We start from the raw sequence: 16,821 nt of genomic DNA, 5'->3' as shown, positions 1-16,821 counted from the left end.
TATTCTATTAATCCTAAACACACAACCATCGCCACCAATAACACAATTAATTATATTTTTTTGTTCATACTCACAATCATCAGCCATGAGAAAAGTTGTATAAATTAAACAATGTAATGAAATCAACTGTTAACTACTAACACTAAACTATTGAGTATTCAATATTTAGTATTTCAGTATATATTTACACTAGGTATGAATAAACGTTTAAATGTTTCAATCAAATTTTACCAACAAGTATGTAAAAGTAGCAATACTGTAAATGTCTAATTAACAGTCCAACTGGGACGTCGTGGTCTCAAGTCTCAACTGTAACGACTTTTTATGTTTTTGTTTAATCTTGAGAATAATTGAATGATACGAAGTATGGACAAAAGATAATATTATGAACTTGTCCTTATCATTTTTTGGATAACCGAATAAAAAATAACCGACGAATACGAATTTTGGAATATACGTAACCACTAGAATGCGCTCCAAACAGTAGTGACAACGGCAAACTTTATCAATCTATGATTATTAAGAATATTCAAAATTTAAATATTTTGATTTGTCATTTGTCCAATGATATAAACATTCTTTTGATTTTTACATATAAACTTTTAATTCGTGTAGAAAATTTGTCAATTGAAAAAAGCATACGCCATACGAATGCACTTGAGTGTCGGCCTACGTTATATAGAGAAGGTTGATTAGGACTAACCAGTTGGCGGTCAGTCACGGAATTAAATTTGCATACCCACTGCTCAGCAGTTGTGGGTTTTCTTATTGAGTCGAGCATAAACTATAATAATAATATATTAGCATAAACAATAAACATGGTGATGTAAGATATTATTATTGCGAGATTCTTAATTTTTAAATTTTATTATTTTTACATCAAAATTTTTTTTATAGCCTATGGTAGTGGACTTTTTTTATAATTAATAGTTATTCAAGTTATTGTGATATCGTTTTTATAATAATATGACATAAGTTGTACAACCAGTTAGGAGTAAAGTGTAGGAAAATTATTTAATTATTACAACTAAATTTAATCTTGAATAATTATTCATAATTTTAAATTTATTTTTAAGATAACATTTTTTTCTGAAGTAGACATATTTTTGAGAGTATGTCAGTATGAGACTTCTAGAATAACATTTCTGTGCGTAGTGTGGCTTTTATCTCTTTCTATTTGGCAGTTGTCATCATGGTTATAATTATACTCACTAAACATGAATTAGACCTAGTTAAACAAACTATAGTTTCTAGGGTAATACCACGGCTATAGATACTATAGTATCTTTAGTATCTATAGCCGTGGGTAATACTAATACAAACATTAGACAAAATTCAAAATAAATATAAATTAGGTTATGAGAAATTTAATTGTTTTTATATAAATAAATTTTATTTGTTAACTACTATCAAATATTATTATTATTTAATTTGTTTATATAACACAGTATTGGAATAAACCTCGTAACACCATGTTTTATACTATGATGTATTCTTAAATTAAAACAAAGTGCCTTTACATCGATGTATAGTAGGATCATTAACAAAACAATTTTCTGCATGTTTAAGATGTATACAAATATTTTATAAAACTAGAAAATATTTTAATAATTGTGAGCTATGAAATGCACATAAAATAAAACACAAAAATTAGTCTATAATAAAATTAATTTATATTGTTATAAAATTAATAAAATAAATTATTACATCAAATTAAAATTATGATTATATAAATTATGATGAAACAAAAAATTTCTAATATACCTAGAAAATATGAATTTATTAATAATTTTCTTAATAAATAAACATAAAATATTCAATAAAAATTAAATGTGTATAAAAATAATTATCTAAATTCAAGTTAATGCGGCATAACAGATTTGCTAATTGTTTAGAAAACACCAAGCTTATGCAGATAGCACAATTTAATGCCAAACATGACTATAACAATAAATCATTATAAATTGTAAAAATATATAGCAAAGTTGCTAATTAATTAAAATTTGTGATTGTCACTGGTTAATATTTTAATTTTTTGATTTATTATGTTATCAATAAAAATACTGTGATAACTTATAAAAGTTATGGGAAATTTCAAGCAGATGTAGATTTTTTCGGCGTATTATCATATGCTTTGCGTAATCTACGTCTGAATTCTGATGGAAACTTTTCATAGCACTTTTTACATGCTGGTTTTAAGTCACATTCATAAAATTTTGTCTTTTGTGTCATTTTTTGATCACAGAATGAACAAGCAAAGTGATGCACACACCAAGCTTTGTTCAATGCAGTAAACACTGAAAATTAAAACAATTATTGATGACAAATTCAAATTTATTAAATTAATATATTTTTGTACTTACCATCACCAGAAATTACTTGATTGCAGACAAAGCATAAGTTACCAAATAGCTGATGATAATGAGTTTCACAATAAGCTAAGCCTTTTCTTTCATAATGTCTATGGCCCAAAAACGGTTTTTCGCATTTTGCACAAACAAAATGTTCTACATGCCAATGTTTTCCAAGTGCTGTTACAACACGTTCTTCAATGGGTCGCCGACATGCACCACAAATTGGAATACCCATCTTATCATGGCATCGTAAACAGTACAACTCATTCTAAGAATAATAAAAACAAACACAATAATTTAATTTTCAATATTAATACATTTTTACTTTATACCATTTCGTTAGCTGTATAACCAGATCTATGTTTCAATTCACGAGCATCAGAATTCAGTTCGATACCACAGGCCGTGCAATTGAAATGATAACCATGATAGACCTCACCTCTGAACCGTAATGGTTTGTCATCGATAACACCACTAAAACCAATAAGATGTCGGGGATTTAGAGTATAGTTGGAAATGGTTAATTTTTTTTATTCATATCTTCACATACTGGCATTTGAAACATATGTGTCTACCCGACAAAACCGCTTTGTCTGCAGCATTACACTCATGACATAAAGCCCTATTGCGGTTGCGAACAAATCCACGATCAGCTAGTTCCTTGTTGCATACTGCGCAGCAGAAGCAGGCTGGATGCCAAGAAGCGGACATTGCCTTGATGACACGTCCAATGACAAATTCACCACATTTACCACAGCAGGGTGCAAACAGTACCTGGAAGTCATGTTCACAATATTTGCGACCTTCAAACTCGTAGAACAGACCATCAGGGAATGGCCGGAAACACTGAGAGCATCTACGAATGGAAATTGGATCATTAGTATATCGTACCATTATTTTAATTTTGAAAAAATCTAGAATCACTACTCACACGAAACACTGTGGATGCCATAACTCGCCCTGCGAGTTGACAATTTTGTCATGAGGGTCGAAGCCGTCCCCGCAGCGGGAGCACGACATGTTACTAAACGACATGGTTACGCTGAAACGGGGTATCAGTTAAGATGAGTTGATTTCGTGACCGCGATTTCAGGTCCGGGGATGTGAAACTTACCCAGGCATCGAGATCTGATGTAGTCGTTATTCGTCCGCCGTAGAAACTGCTGGTGACAGCCTGTGTAGAAAAACGAAAAAATGTAGATTGGTATGCAAACGAACGAATGAAAATCGTGAACGAGGAATGAGATTATAATAATAATAAATGGGTGTGCGCTCGATCTTACAGTTTTCTTTTCTACTCACTTCATATTCAATAAACTGTAGGCGTTTCAGACAGGTACTCCCACGCGCCAAAATTAGAACGCTCCGGAAACCGACTACCTACTACTAACAGTACGACAGGAAGGAGTCACGACTCACGGGCGTCGTAGTAGCAGTTACTAGGTTGTACACGCACACTAATGCAGTAGAATACTAGAATCACGATTTACGATTACACGACTGCACATTGCTATTTATGGATAACGTCGTGTCAAGGACTTCAGGGAAGTAAACAGAACTTACAGAACGTGTCGATATAATAATAAAAAGGGTTTTGCGTTTTCGGTTTCGTTTTTTTTTCATTCATCAAGTTGGCGCTTCTGTCTTATCCCTACCACGGAGGACTCGCTCTCCCCCCCCCCGGATTCGACAATTTATAATATTATAGGCTACCGCCACGGCTTTATAGTAATTTCCGTTATCCGTTGTGATAATTTTTTTATCACTAAAACTAAGTGTTTAGCTGGACGGTGTTCAAATCATAAGCTAGTAGCATTTAAGATTTAAATTTTTGTTGCTCATTGTTCTCAAAACAAAAGTCAAAACCGGTATTTAGAGTTAACTATTTGCACTATTTTACTACATAAAAATATATTCAATTCGCATTACCGTCAAGATCAATTCGTGTCCAGATCTATTCGTTTAGATATCATAGGAAATCATTTTGCGAAATCTTTTATTGTTTATCGTATAAACAACGAAATTGCGAAATGGAACCTATGGCTCTAGGATCACCGTCACACGGACACGACAGTCCACAGAAACCTACTTACCTTCCAGGTTACTTGATGGGTGAGCGAGCTCAATCGCCGATCAGTAATGTTTCTATCAGCGCTATGTCTCCGTTACGTGCTAATCGTAGCCATACCTCTGATGTACACACTACATTTTTAATGCGAAATTTTCATCATGAACTTAGCGATAAACCGTACGCATTCTTGACAATAATCAGTTTAAAAGAATATTTCATTACAGCATTTTGTTTGCTTTTCAGATCTTCCACTCCTATCTTAAATAGAGTCAATGATGAACCAACAAAAGCTCCAACAATTGATTTATTTGATATGCTCAATACTTCTGACTATAGAGAAGAACAGTAATTATCATAAAATATTATATTCTAAATTTAACTTAAGCAATTATTTGCTATATTTATACAAGCTGTTTTTATTTTTAATGCAGGTGTAACAATAAAGAAAACAAACAATTTTATTCTGATAAAAACAATCTGTTTGAACAACCAAAAACTGCTCCTGGATGTTGGATTACAGTTTTTGGATATTCTATTTCAAACAAAGATGAAATATTATCTAAATTTATACACATGGTATCTTGTTGTGATGTGAGACAAGCTGGGCCAAATTGGGCACATATATGTTTTAGTGATTCTACAGATTATCATCGAGCTTTATTATTTAATGGTCATGTAACTAATAATGGTGCTATGATTGGAGTTATTCCGTGTAATGATAAGGTAAATAATATTATTATTTGACACAGTTATAATATATTTTATGTACATACAAATGTTACTTTTCAGACAATTTTAAATGAAAATATTAGTCCTACCGATTCACATCCAGGACCGAGTAATGAAATTTTATCAAAATCTCTGCGTTCACCAATTTTAGGTCAACAATTTTCAAGTCCAAACGATTCAATTTCCAAAAGAAATAATATTAGACCAATGGCTATAAAACCTATACCTATTCAAGGAAAAGACGTAAGTTTCCTAATTAACTGTACTATCTTTATAGTTCTTAAAAATAAATTGTTTTAATTTTTAATAGAATTCTCCTTCAGCTACAACTTCAAATGGTATTGTTACAAAAACTTTGGAATATTTGTTTGGTTGGTAGGTAAGAAATTTAAATATGCATATGACAAAATCAATAATAGATTTTCAAACCATTGTTAATTAATACTTTTTTTTTATTCAAATACATTTTTAATAAATTTATAAATAAAATTATTACTAAAAATTTGAATTTCAAACCGATGTAAGTGCTTTAATTATATTGTAATAAATATCCAAACCTCTAATAAATGTTTTCTCGTTAAGAAATTCATTATGATCGTGCAATAAAGTTTTTGTTTTGTTCATTGGAGAAAATCCCAAAACCGGTATACCAACCTATTAACATTATAAAACATGTAATATTATTATAATACTGTAAAATAAATGTTTTTATACTTTACATTTCTCATAAATTTGCTATCTGTTCCTGCTGGGAATATAGCAGTATTGATTTTCATGTCCCTGAAACAATATCTAATTTTATTTCAACTTAAAACTTAATTATACCTAAACATACATTTTATCACATTCATTCTTGAATGCAATCCACCATGGATTACTATTATCAATTGCAGTTGGTTTAACACGGATTGGGTTGTTTTTAAATTTCACATAAACACCTGGACCAGCATTATGACACCATTCTTGTACAGTTTTCTTCATTTTTTCAACATCCATATCAATAGCTAATCGTATATCAAAAGTAACCGATATTTCAGTTGGTACAACATTTAACTGACATCCTCCATTAATCATTGTTAAGTTTATAGTTGTAACATCCCCTGGTCCTAAATCACTGTTATTTAATTTATTTTTTTCATATTCTCTCCAATTCATAAATTTATTGATTATGTATTGTAATTTTTCTCCAGCTGTATTCTCATGTAGTATTGAACCATGTCCAGTCTGACCAGTACAAGTTATTGTTAAATCTACAAAAAATTATATTATTTTTATTTTTAAATAGATTTTAATTGTATTTTAAACTGGAATATAACTTACTCCATGAAGTTCTTTCACAATAATAAACATCAAAAACTTCATGTGGCGTTGCTATCCCTTCATCCAGAGCAAAACCAATGTTTAGTTCTGCAAACTCTGGAGTTGTAACAAATGTACCCATACCAAACTCGCCTCCAATTTCTTCATCTAAATTTGCTAATGCATTAATTTTATTTTTAAAAACAATTTAATAGTTATAATTACCTGGTGTAAAACATATGTGTATGGTTCTTTTCATTTTAAGGTTTTCTGTAATATACTTTCTGATTGTTTCTAAGTATTGAATACCAACACATTTCATGTCTTGTGCTCCTCTAGCATAAATATTTCCACTTTCATCTTTGTGTGCAGAAAATGGGTCATGTGTCCATTTCTCCTAAAAAAATATTTAAGCTAAACTTTATATCAGAGATGGCAAACCTATGTCACGGAGTGACACGTATAAGGTTTGTTTTTTATCATTCAATCTATGGATGTAGACATTTTTAAGTTAAAAAAAGTCATCAAATTACCTGTCACACAAGAAAAATCTGAGAAAAATAAAACAATCATAATTTTTATTTGACTCGTACAAAAAGGTTTGCCATCCCTGCTCTATATAAACAAAAACAAAAAAAATGTTACTTACTGAATACACTGGAACAACATCCATATGCGAGGTGAGTAATATTGATGATAATTCAGGTTTTTGTCCTACCCATGTAATAATTACAACTGGTTTACCAGGGGCCATATAGTAAATTTTTAATGGAAGACCTAATCTTAAGGCTTGACGTTCAAGAAACTTTATGCATTCACCTATTTATAAGATTTAATTTATTAATATCTATTAATTAATTGATTCAATGATTGTTATAATATTAAAGTATTTAGATTAAAACTAAAAAATACAAACTGTAGTCGACATTTGGTTGAACTGATGGTATACGTAGATATTCTCTAAATATGGTTACAGATTCATGTTCAAGTGGATAGGTTGAAGCCATTTTACAATTATAGATTTTCAAAAATTAATTGTACATGTACCCGTTTATAACAATGGATAAGTTTAAACTTCAATACTATTTTATTTTTAATAGATGATTGAATGCTATAATGTTCACTGTCAAAATTAAAATTCAATATATCTTTAATTGTGCTTACTGCTTACTACAAGTATTTGACATTCTTCTATCACTAAACACAAAATACTAAATTCTTAACTTTTTTGTTTCTAGATTGGTATTAAATTTTAATAAAAGTAATTTCAGTGGGTGGAATATATGATGTAAACCTTGGACCACTTAAGTTAATGCCCTTGATAAATTAAGTATATCATAAATACAACTAGATTAAAATAATATTACTAAACATTAATAGATAATTTTATCACTTTTTAAATTAATTATATAATATCAAATCAAATACATTTTGTCACTCATTAATTTTGTGTTAAATAAGTATGATAAATAAAGAATTTCTTTAAAAATACATATATTTTTATAATTATCAGTGGCGTGTTGAAGATTATTTTTTGAGGCCTGTGTAGCTATGCCTCAACATAAATTGGTAGGTGGTGGGGTATAGGAATGTAAGGCCTTGAGAATAATATGAAATTTGTCTTAATTATGTATTTATATATTACTCATATCAATTTAAATATTTGGACACATCTTTAAAAATTATATTTACGGAGATATTGAAAATTAAATGTATTGGGCCTCACACAAAAAACATGTTCTACATACCACTGATAAATATGTAGTATTCAACTGTTATTCTCACAACTAATTAAATTTTTAATTTGTTTATTTTCTGCATACAAAGTAGAAAGTCGGAATATCAATATTAGAAAAAATAAATGTACTCACAACCCTTATAAAAGTATTCGAATACTGGAATTCAAACATTTTACAATACAGATACAACAGTTGTTTATAACCAATATCTTATGGCATACATTTTTATAGTATTGTGTAACCATTGAGGCCATAGACCATAGTACATGTGTATTAATGAAGTATAGAATTCCCTAAAATTTTTAGAAAATATCAGTGCTGTTATCAAAAAAAAAAAAAAACTAAAGCAGTCATAACATTATTTATAAGTAAATATTATGTCTACATTAAATGTTTGTTAAGATAAACTTTTTGTTATTGGATTATTAATAATGATTTTTTAGTAAAACATTGAATAAAAAACGTGGTAACATCAAAGTAAGTTTTTGATGCATATTATATAATATGATGATATTATAATTATAATTCAGTGGTTCTCAACCTGGGAGACATAACAATTAAAAAAAAAAACCTTTCACAAACGAATTATATTAGACATAGTTCGATTTTTATTATGGCCAGGAGTGTGTGACATCATAAAATAGTATAAAAGGAGATATGTACTTATAAAGATTGAGATCCCTTTGTATAATTCATATATCGAATTACACAATTATGTTAGTTTTTAGATTTTAGTTGTGTATAGAAAATATAGTTAATACTGTCTGCAATACTTTTTATTCAATTGTAGAATTTCTATTTAAATCAAATAGCTTTTTTCATTAACATTTAACATAATATTTTTAATAAACAATACAACAATTTATTAAAACATAACAACAAACTAATTAAACAATAATGTTTAAAATGTATATACTTACTATTTTGTAAATACATTAATGTTTTTTTTTTTTATCTTAATTAAAATTAAATTAAAATTAACCTTATATTGTTATAAACATATATAAAGTAAAATATTATAATTTTTCATTATTAAAATTAATTAACATATTAAGATAAATAAAATTGTTATATTTTAAACAGATGCAAGACTCTTAATAATATTATAATAAATATCTATGCCATCCAGGAATGTCTTCTCATTCAAAAATTCATCATGATCATGCAAAAGAATAGGAGTATTATTCATTGGTGAAAATCCTATAGCTGGAATACCAACCTGCAATTAAAAAATAAAATATTAGTATTGATAAAGTAACTGAGACATTCTTTTAAAAATTTCGGAAGTATATTATTATATTGTATAAATACCTCTCTAATATATCTACTATCTGTTGCGCCAGGAAATATATATGTTTTTGTTTTTAAATTCCTAAAATACAAAATAAATATAAAAAACATTATTTGATACAATTTAACTGTTCATATTATCATTACTATTTTAAAATAAAATACTAAAACTAGAATTCTGAATGGTTGATTAAATATTATACTATGTTAGAGTATACATTAAGATAATTATACAGTCAATATTGTAACAATTCAATAATCCTTTAAGTTTTCTTATATTTTATTAAAAGTTAATTACTTAGGAAGAAATAGACATATAGGATTATTAAAACTAATACTATACTCTATGCCACAAGATAAGGCATACAGCGGTTAACCAAAACTTGTCTTAAGCTTTGCATTCTCACAATAAATGAAAGCCATATGGTGGAATAATTATATGTGTTGTATGTAATTTAGATGTGCGGGTCAAATGCATTTTCTCTTGACACAGAATATGAGTATTAATATTAAACTACAATAACATTTGTAATAATGTTTTAACGTTTTTTTATTTAGAAAATAACTATAATCTGATTTTAATACTTACATTTTATCACATTCATTTTTAAACGTAACCCACCATGGATTTTCTGGTGTAAGTGATGTAGGTTGAATGTATGCGCTTTTACACATGAACTCCAATGTTACACCTTCCCCAGCTTCCTCACACCATTTTTTAACAATGTTTTCTATTTCCGTAATATCTACGGCAACACTCAATCGTACATCAAAACCAACTGTCAACTCTGGCGGCACCACATTTATTTGACATCCTCCATTTAACATTGTTAAATTTACTGTTGTAACATCTCCAACATTCAATTTACAACTTTTCATTCTTAATTTTTCTTGTTCCCTCCAATTCATAAATTTGTTTATGATATAATGTAACTTTTCTCCAGCTGTATTTTCATGTATTAATGAACCATGACCAGGTGTACCAGAACATTTTACTTCAAGATCTATCAATAAAAAAAACTTTTAATGAGAAGTTTACATATTATAATTGTTTGATATTACTAACGCCATAGCGTTCGTTCTCCATAGTATATGCTAAAACTATCGTCGTTACTAGCCAATCCTTCATCTAATGCAAAACCTACATTTAATGATGCGAATTCAGGTGATCCAACAAACAATTTCATACCCAAATCTCCACCTGTTTCTTCATCTAAAACAAAATATAAATAATACTCATTACAATACTCAGTACAAATTATAAATACACACAAACCAGGCACAAATGACATATGTATAGTCCTATCAAAAACTAATTTTTCTTTTATATATTTTCGTATTGTTTCTATGTATTGTATTCCAACACATTTCATATCTTGTGCTCCTCTAGCATAAATGTTTCCGTTGTTATCTTTATGTGCAGAAAATGGATCATGAGTCCAACATTCCTATATACCAAAATAAGGGAATTATATAAATATATACTTATTTAATACTAATACTTATTTTTCTAGAACTTTTTGTTAGAACACAAATTTATTAGTTATTTATGATTGAACTTAAAAATATATATAATTCTTTAATGATAGCTAAAAGAATTTAAAATATAATAATATTTACAGGATATACTGGAACAACATCTGTATGAGAGTTAAGTAGTATAGAAGGAAGTTCTGGTTTTTGTCCAACCCATGTTATAATTACTATTGGTTTACCAGGGGCCATATAATAAATATTTGATGGAAGATTTAAGCTTTGTGCTTGACGCAATAGAAATTCAACACATTTACCTACAGGGAATAAAAAATTTTTTTCTTATATTATTAATAGCCATCATTTAAATAAAATGTACATACTATAATCAACATCAGGATGAACAGTAGGAATGCGTAAGTATTCCCGGAAATTAGTTACAGCTTCATTTTCATCACCATCTTTGTTGGAAGCCATTTTTCTCCTTTTTATTTTTGAAATTTCAGCCTATATTTTCATCAAATAAACTAAATTAATGTTACTCAAATAAAATAATTATCATTTCAATTCTATTTAATAGAATCCTAATATTGCTTGTTGTTAATCAATTTCATTACAAATAATTAGATTTGGATTAACATGCATTAAAAAATCTCAAAGATTGTAAAATATATTTTATGAAGACAAATACTTTTAACTCATTGAATAAGTGTTATTTTATCAGTAATTGATATGTATTAGTTATAAAATAACCATGCACTTTGAACAACTTACCACAAAACAAAATTTATTTGTATTATCTTATTAATCTGTCTACCTATTTCATAAACTAAACAATACTAGTAAACTGTATTATAATATTAATATTAATTAACTTTTTTTTTTACTTATTTCCAAAAAATAATAATAATTGAACATATATTTTTTTTAAATTTAAATATACTTTTAGAATTTAGTAGATACTTCATACTATGAGTCTATGAATAATACATTATATAACTATAGCTTAAAATTATTTCAAGATATAAGTTTTATTCTAACAAGGATACCTATTTATTTCTTGATAATTTTTCTTATCAGAATCTAAATAGCTCATAATAATTTTTTTCTACTTCAATTGTTTAAACTTTTTGTACAAATTATTAAATGTAACCTTAAGACAAGATTTAAACCTAGCCAAATACCCATACATAGCCATTACTAATAATAAATATTTAAAAAAATATGTTGCCAGCAAGAATACAAAAATAAATTTATAATTAATTTAACAAAACAAATTGTAAATATCGATGGTTAACTATTGTATTAGTTTAATCTCATACAAAAGAAAATTTACATCATCAGGTATATTGTTTAAAATTAAAATTAATTTAATAATAAAAATTAATAAAATGGTACTAATCTATTTTTTTTAATTATGATGGGTTTTTTTCAAATAATTTATTCATCTTTTAATTAAACTTTAAAAACATACATATTTTTCAAAAAACATACTTATTAACATATAATATAATATTAGTTATTAGACCATAAATAAATAAAATATAGTTCTATGCTAGTTTTGATTAGAAAAATTAGACAATTTAATCATGGCATTTGGAAATTAGGTCTAGCTATTAAGTGCAATTATAAAATTTCGATAAGATGATAAAACGTTAACTATTTAAATTTGAATTTCATAAAAATCAATTTTAAATATATATATTGTTTATTGTTTAGTAATTATGTATAATAATTTAAGTGTAAAAATTGTTAGGCAGTTTATTATAAAAAAAAAAAATGGTATTATGGATTATTATGGATATTGATGTTATGGAATTCAAAAAATATTCTCACCATGATATTATTAAAATAATATTATGTTTTAAATTATACATTAGTTATTTGGCCAATTGTATTCCATTATTGATCTTAACACAAGTCAGCACTTAGTGTTTGCCTGTATAACAAATATGAATGATAAAAGAAAATATTAACCTTGCAATGATTTTCAATTGTCTATAATTAAAATAAATAAGAATACAGTAATACACTCAAAATCCTTAAAATCGATTTTCAACAACAAAATTTCTCTTGCAGCCCATAAATTAAATGATGTTTTAACAAATAATTTTAAAATGAAAAAAAAAACAGTCAACTTCAACAGGTTATTAGTAATTGACAATTGTGTACACAAACAACAAGTGATACCTAGCTATAAATTAATACTAAAAATTATTAAAAAGCGTGTAATTTCAAAAATGTCATAATTTGAATTTGTATTAGGTATAATGTGTCTTAATAGGAACTAACAAAATAAATATTAATATAAATCCCAATAATATCGAATCGAACATGACGTTATATAATATTTTGGAGCACAACTTACTTGTTAATCGTTATTACAGTGTAAGAGCTGTATAATACACGAATAGACATCACCACACGGGAGGACGTTTGTGAATTGGTAATGATATAGTACCTAACCGCCGTGCGTATCTATATTGTGTGAATTTGACAGTAATCAATTCGCACACATGTAGTAGGTAGAGGTATGTATTTAATGGGTGTTCGGCGAGTGTAAGTATGTATATTATGTGTGTCGTAGAGTTAATTGGTAGTAATATAATTTAATCGTTATTGCCCACTTAAAATCCGATATAATATTTAAACACTATATATGTATTCATTTGTTCGGTCACGTCGTAATTATGACCCCACGATAACCACCTCCGACAACAGAACACGGCAATAGTTTTTTCTCTCTCGATTCTCTCATAAACGTATGCGAATTATATTATTATTATTGTAATATTATGTCATAACAGTATATTATTATAATACTAAATAATACGTGTCTTACGTAAATTCCTCAACGACGGCGTCACGGGACAGCGCTACAATGGTTAACGAAGAATCGAAGAAGAAGAACGATTATTAGCACTTTAGCTGAGCACGCGACGACTAGTCGGTGGCAGTGGCCACTACCTACTGAACGCTACAGCAGTACCGTGTTGTTGACTGTTTATTATAGGCGTTGTACTCACAACAACTGGCTTTACTCGTAGAAATTTGGCCGTCTACAGACCGTCTCGAGCCCGACCGTGATAAAATATCACATTTTATTTCGTCTCGTATAATGTCCGACGGACAGAGCGTGTACGCTAGCCGCGTCACGCCGTCACTCGTCTGCCCACGCAATTATCGCAATGATTATAATAATAAAAAATAATCTCTACTACCGTTATCGACGGTCGTTTTTTGCGATCTTCTTATCATCGTTTTGACGCCGTCGCCGTTATCTATTCGCAATCCCCTCCCCCGGGTAGCCGTCAAACGCGGTACACAACACAACACAATATCCGAGCCGAGGAAAATGGCAAGTGCGAAAGCTTGTTTCACCATCACGGTCGAATTTCGGTACCGGAACGGCTTAAAAAAACGGGTCTCTCAATAGTAACTAAAACTATTGTCGTTGTTCATAAATCATAATTATTATTTATTACAATGTAGGGGCGTAGGTCATTGGGGCATGATGGACATTGTTGAATAGAGTAATTTTAAAAAAATTAATGATTTGGTTGTGTTCCAAATGTAATCCATTTGCGAATTCAACTAATCTGTCGGCTGTCGCTATCGGAATTCTTGTCGAAATTTCGCCTGCGTAAATATAAGTGTAGTTTCTCCTAAAAAATAAACTGTCCAAGACTTGAAAATTTACTGTTCTTAGCTGGTTTATGAGTAGAAAACAAACTGTTGTTCGGTTTACTTTTTTTTTGACTCCGAATCCCTAACTAATCGTTGTTATACCAGTTAAACAACTGTCAGACTCATAAGTCTGGATATACCTGTACATCAAATCAGTAAAACAAAAAACCGTCAAAACCGATTATACTAACTAAATTTTTAGCATAGGCGTGTTCAGACCTTGGTGGCCGAAGGGGCACAACAAATTTTTAAATTATGAGACCTATTTTTTTGTTTTAGACATGAAGAAATATTCATTTTTTATACTACAAAATTCAAAACGTTAAAAATATTATTTATTATAAATGCGTTACTAAAAAAATTACAATTAATCAAAATCTATAGATACTACAAGGTACACCACACGACTTTATTTATCTTGGCATTATTTTGTTGGAAGCCATGAGCGCTCATTGGTAAGGGCAAGATAGGGCATTTGCTCCCCTAATGGACAAAAAAATATTATGAACTTGTGTGGAAATATTACCATAATATTATTATTATCTTTATTATCTTGCATATGAGAAATTTTGACCCCCTCAAATGTTACCTATGGGCGCCCATGTTGGTGGCCCAGTCTGCTTGGGGGGGGGGGGTAGTGCCCACTCGACCTCTCCCGTAAACCCGCCTACGATTTTTAGTCGTGACCTACTAATAATATTATTTGATAAAAAAAAAAATGAGACTACCCTGTTTATATAATACAGGGCATTTGAGCATCTTATAATAATAATAATAGCTCAACAATTCTCTCAAAAATGAAGGGGTAGGTGACAGGTGTATCTCAGATCTCAGTATCTGCAATTTGCAGTTATATAAACTTCAATCGCCAATCAGAGTAATCGAATCATATTATATAATGCACGAGGATCCTACCTAATATCTATATAGACTACATTAGCCTATAGGTAGTTATTTATAATAAATCTTTCTACATGATGATTTTCAGTGAAAATTGAGCATTTTCCGTGAGACGGTAGGAAGCTTAGAACCACTATTATAGGCAAATGGTGAAAAACAATTGGGTGGGCCGTGGGCACTATTAAACGCAATTCTGTACTTGACTTGCCGTCCAGAAATAGATGACCCAACAGTTAATGTATTTTATTTTATATATTTATTAACCTGGCTCAATTCGGATTAAATCTTTCAAACCATTTTTATTCATAGGTAAAATTCAACATCATAATCCTATCCTCTGCCTGTAATTAATTGTCGTAGTTCAAAAATATTGTTCGTGGCCTCGCTGGGGCTTTAAACGTGTATGTATATAATTTTATTTTATACACAAAATGTTATTTTCAAAATATTTAGATTTATTTTAAGCTATTGCCTATTTATACCACGAACCTATCCACGTCATTCTGTACGGTAAGTCGATATTGACCCAAGAGTTTTTAACTAAAATAATAATACACGATATTATAAATAAACGCTTAATATTTTCGGTCAAAAATTGGTACAACTTACCACATTAATATAATAGTTAAATAAATTATTACCTACTAAGTAATAATATACGGTTAAAGATCGACTCCGCTCGTTTTTCGTAGGTATGCAAATGATTAATCGTTGAATTAAAATTGTACACATATACTTATTATACCTACATTACAATATGACACATATATACCTACTGTACAAAAAAAACGGTTAACTAATAAATTACTCCCTTTTAGGATCTGAGAAAAACAATGAATATTGTAATTTTACAATGGCATGTGTTATTTTTTCTGTCTGTATTGTCACCTTTTGGAGTAGTAAAAATACATTTTAACTTTGAGAGTGTTTCTGGTAGCAAATTTGATCTAGTTAAAAGCTTAGCGGATCAAAAGTAAAAAATTTCCAGAAATTATTATACATTTAGTTATTAAATATTATACATATGTCGTAGGTATATTATAGGACTAATATCCTGAAAAATCGCCAAAGGCAAATTGCATAATGAATAATAAAAAAAAAACTCTTGAAACTTAATTAAATTGGTTTTTAATAAATATTAATTTATTCATTCCATCACCTAAATATTATTCAAAACGTCGTAAATCGTAATGTTAATATAAATTATAAGGCCATAGTGTATGTACTATGTATGATTGGACTATAGCAGAATGTTTATAATAAGCTTCATCTTCGTTAA

At 28.7% G+C, this 16,821-nt stretch overlaps 4 protein-coding genes across 8 annotated transcripts; 1 reads left to right on the top strand and 3 right to left on the bottom strand.

The window, feature by feature from the left end:
• Positions 1–1,650: 1,650 nt before the first annotated feature.
• LOC114123477 (LIM and senescent cell antigen-like-containing domain protein 1) lies at positions 1,651–3,824 on the bottom strand. The gene is made up of 7 exons (XM_027986480.2): positions 3,657–3,824; positions 3,469–3,528; positions 3,286–3,396; positions 2,905–3,210; positions 2,687–2,828; positions 2,364–2,622; positions 1,651–2,297 (listed from the first exon to the last, which is right to left on the bottom strand). The coding sequence occupies exons 2-7, from the start codon at positions 3,474–3,476 to the stop codon at positions 2,095–2,097; spliced, it is 1,029 nt and encodes a 342-aa protein (XP_027842281.1). The 5' UTR covers positions 3,477–3,528; positions 3,657–3,824; the 3' UTR covers positions 1,651–2,094.
• A 124-nt stretch (positions 3,825–3,948) lies between these two features.
• On the top strand, positions 3,949–5,872 carry LOC114123478 (nucleoporin NUP35-like). The gene is made up of 5 exons (XM_027986481.2): positions 3,949–4,602; positions 4,669–4,770; positions 4,857–5,148; positions 5,215–5,397; positions 5,465–5,872. Exons 1-5 carry the CDS (start codon positions 4,385–4,387, stop codon positions 5,531–5,533), a joined length of 864 nt encoding a protein of 287 aa, XP_027842282.1. The 5' UTR covers positions 3,949–4,384; the 3' UTR covers positions 5,534–5,872.
• Positions 5,586–7,931, bottom strand: LOC114123476 (aminoacylase-1A-like). 2 transcript variants are annotated; one of them, XM_050204597.1, is made up of 7 exons: positions 7,370–7,931; positions 7,103–7,272; positions 6,679–6,850; positions 6,475–6,621; positions 5,990–6,404; positions 5,874–5,946; positions 5,586–5,808 (listed from the first exon to the last, which is right to left on the bottom strand). In XM_050204597.1, the coding sequence occupies exons 1-7, from the start codon at positions 7,458–7,460 to the stop codon at positions 5,665–5,667; spliced, it is 1,212 nt and encodes a 403-aa protein (XP_050060554.1). In that variant the 5' UTR covers positions 7,461–7,931; the 3' UTR covers positions 5,586–5,664. The 2 variants fall into 2 exon arrangements, with proteins under 2 accessions (XP_050060554.1, XP_027842280.1); XM_027986479.2 differs by having other exon boundaries at positions 5,874–5,934; positions 7,370–7,918.
• A 1,074-nt stretch (positions 7,932–9,005) lies between these two features.
• On the bottom strand, positions 9,006–14,187 carry LOC114123475 (aminoacylase-1-like). Of its 4 annotated transcripts, XM_027986476.2 has the most exons (9): positions 13,798–14,181; positions 12,792–12,894; positions 11,339–11,462; positions 11,103–11,272; positions 10,759–10,930; positions 10,549–10,695; positions 10,072–10,486; positions 9,504–9,564; positions 9,006–9,411 (listed from the first exon to the last, which is right to left on the bottom strand). In XM_027986476.2, exons 2-9 carry the CDS (start codon positions 12,792–12,794, stop codon positions 9,268–9,270), a joined length of 1,236 nt encoding a protein of 411 aa, XP_027842277.1. In that variant the 5' UTR covers positions 12,795–12,894; positions 13,798–14,181; the 3' UTR covers positions 9,006–9,267. The 4 variants fall into 4 exon arrangements, with proteins under 4 accessions (XP_027842277.1, XP_027842273.1, XP_027842274.1 ...); XM_027986472.2 differs by having other exon boundaries at positions 10,549–10,930; positions 13,798–14,187; XM_027986473.2 differs by lacking the exon at positions 12,792–12,894 and having other exon boundaries at positions 10,549–10,930; positions 13,798–14,186.
• Between the last annotated feature and the right edge of the window lie 2,634 nt (positions 14,188–16,821).

This window comes from Aphis gossypii, chromosome 3 (genome assembly GCF_020184175.1).
Source record: "Aphis gossypii isolate Hap1 chromosome 3, ASM2018417v2, whole genome shotgun sequence".
Taxonomy (NCBI): domain Eukaryota; kingdom Metazoa; phylum Arthropoda; class Insecta; order Hemiptera; family Aphididae; genus Aphis; species Aphis gossypii.
Note: the sequence above shows the minus strand (reverse complement) of the source record. Positions and strands in the feature narration are given on the sequence as shown.

What these genes read in the sequence shown, in the direction of transcription:
- LOC114123478 (XM_027986481.2), top strand. Translation starts at nt 4,385, where the DNA reads ATGGAACCTATGGCTCTAGGATCACCGTCACACGGACACGACAGTCCA. An exon ending in TCTGACTATAGAGAAGAACA is followed by an intron (nt 4,771 to 4,856) that starts GTAATTATCATA and finishes TTTTTAATGCAG; the next exon opens with GTGTAACAATAAAGAAAACA. An exon ending in TTATTCCGTGTAATGATAAG is followed by an intron (nt 5,149 to 5,214) that starts GTAAATAATATT and finishes GTTACTTTTCAG; the next exon opens with ACAATTTTAAATGAAAATAT.
- LOC114123475 (XM_027986472.2), bottom strand. An exon ending in TCATCCTGATGTTGATTATA is followed by an intron (nt 11,273 to 11,338) that starts GTATGTACATTT and finishes TATTCCCTGTAG; the next exon opens with GTAAATGTGTTGAATTTCTA. An exon ending in ATGTTGTTCCAGTATATCCT is followed by an intron (nt 10,931 to 11,102) that starts GTAAATATTATT and finishes TTTGGTATATAG; the next exon opens with GAATGTTGGACTCATGATCC.
- LOC114123476 (XM_050204597.1), bottom strand. Translation starts at nt 7,460, where the DNA reads ATGGCTTCAACCTATCCACTTGAACATGAATCTGTAACCATATTTAGA. An exon ending in ATGTTGTTCCAGTGTATTCA is followed by an intron (nt 6,851 to 7,102) that starts GTAAGTAACATT and finishes ATATTTTTTTAG; the next exon opens with GAGAAATGGACACATGACCC. An exon ending in ACACATATGTTTTACACCAG is followed by an intron (nt 6,622 to 6,678) that starts GTAATTATAACT and finishes TAGCAAATTTAG; the next exon opens with ATGAAGAAATTGGAGGCGAG.
- LOC114123477 (XM_027986480.2), bottom strand. An exon ending in TGGCATCCACAGTGTTTCGT is followed by an intron (nt 3,211 to 3,285) that starts GTGAGTAGTGAT and finishes TTCCATTCGTAG; the next exon opens with ATGCTCTCAGTGTTTCCGGC. An exon ending in GTTATACAGCTAACGAAATG is followed by an intron (nt 2,623 to 2,686) that starts GTATAAAGTAAA and finishes TATTATTCTTAG; the next exon opens with AATGAGTTGTACTGTTTACG.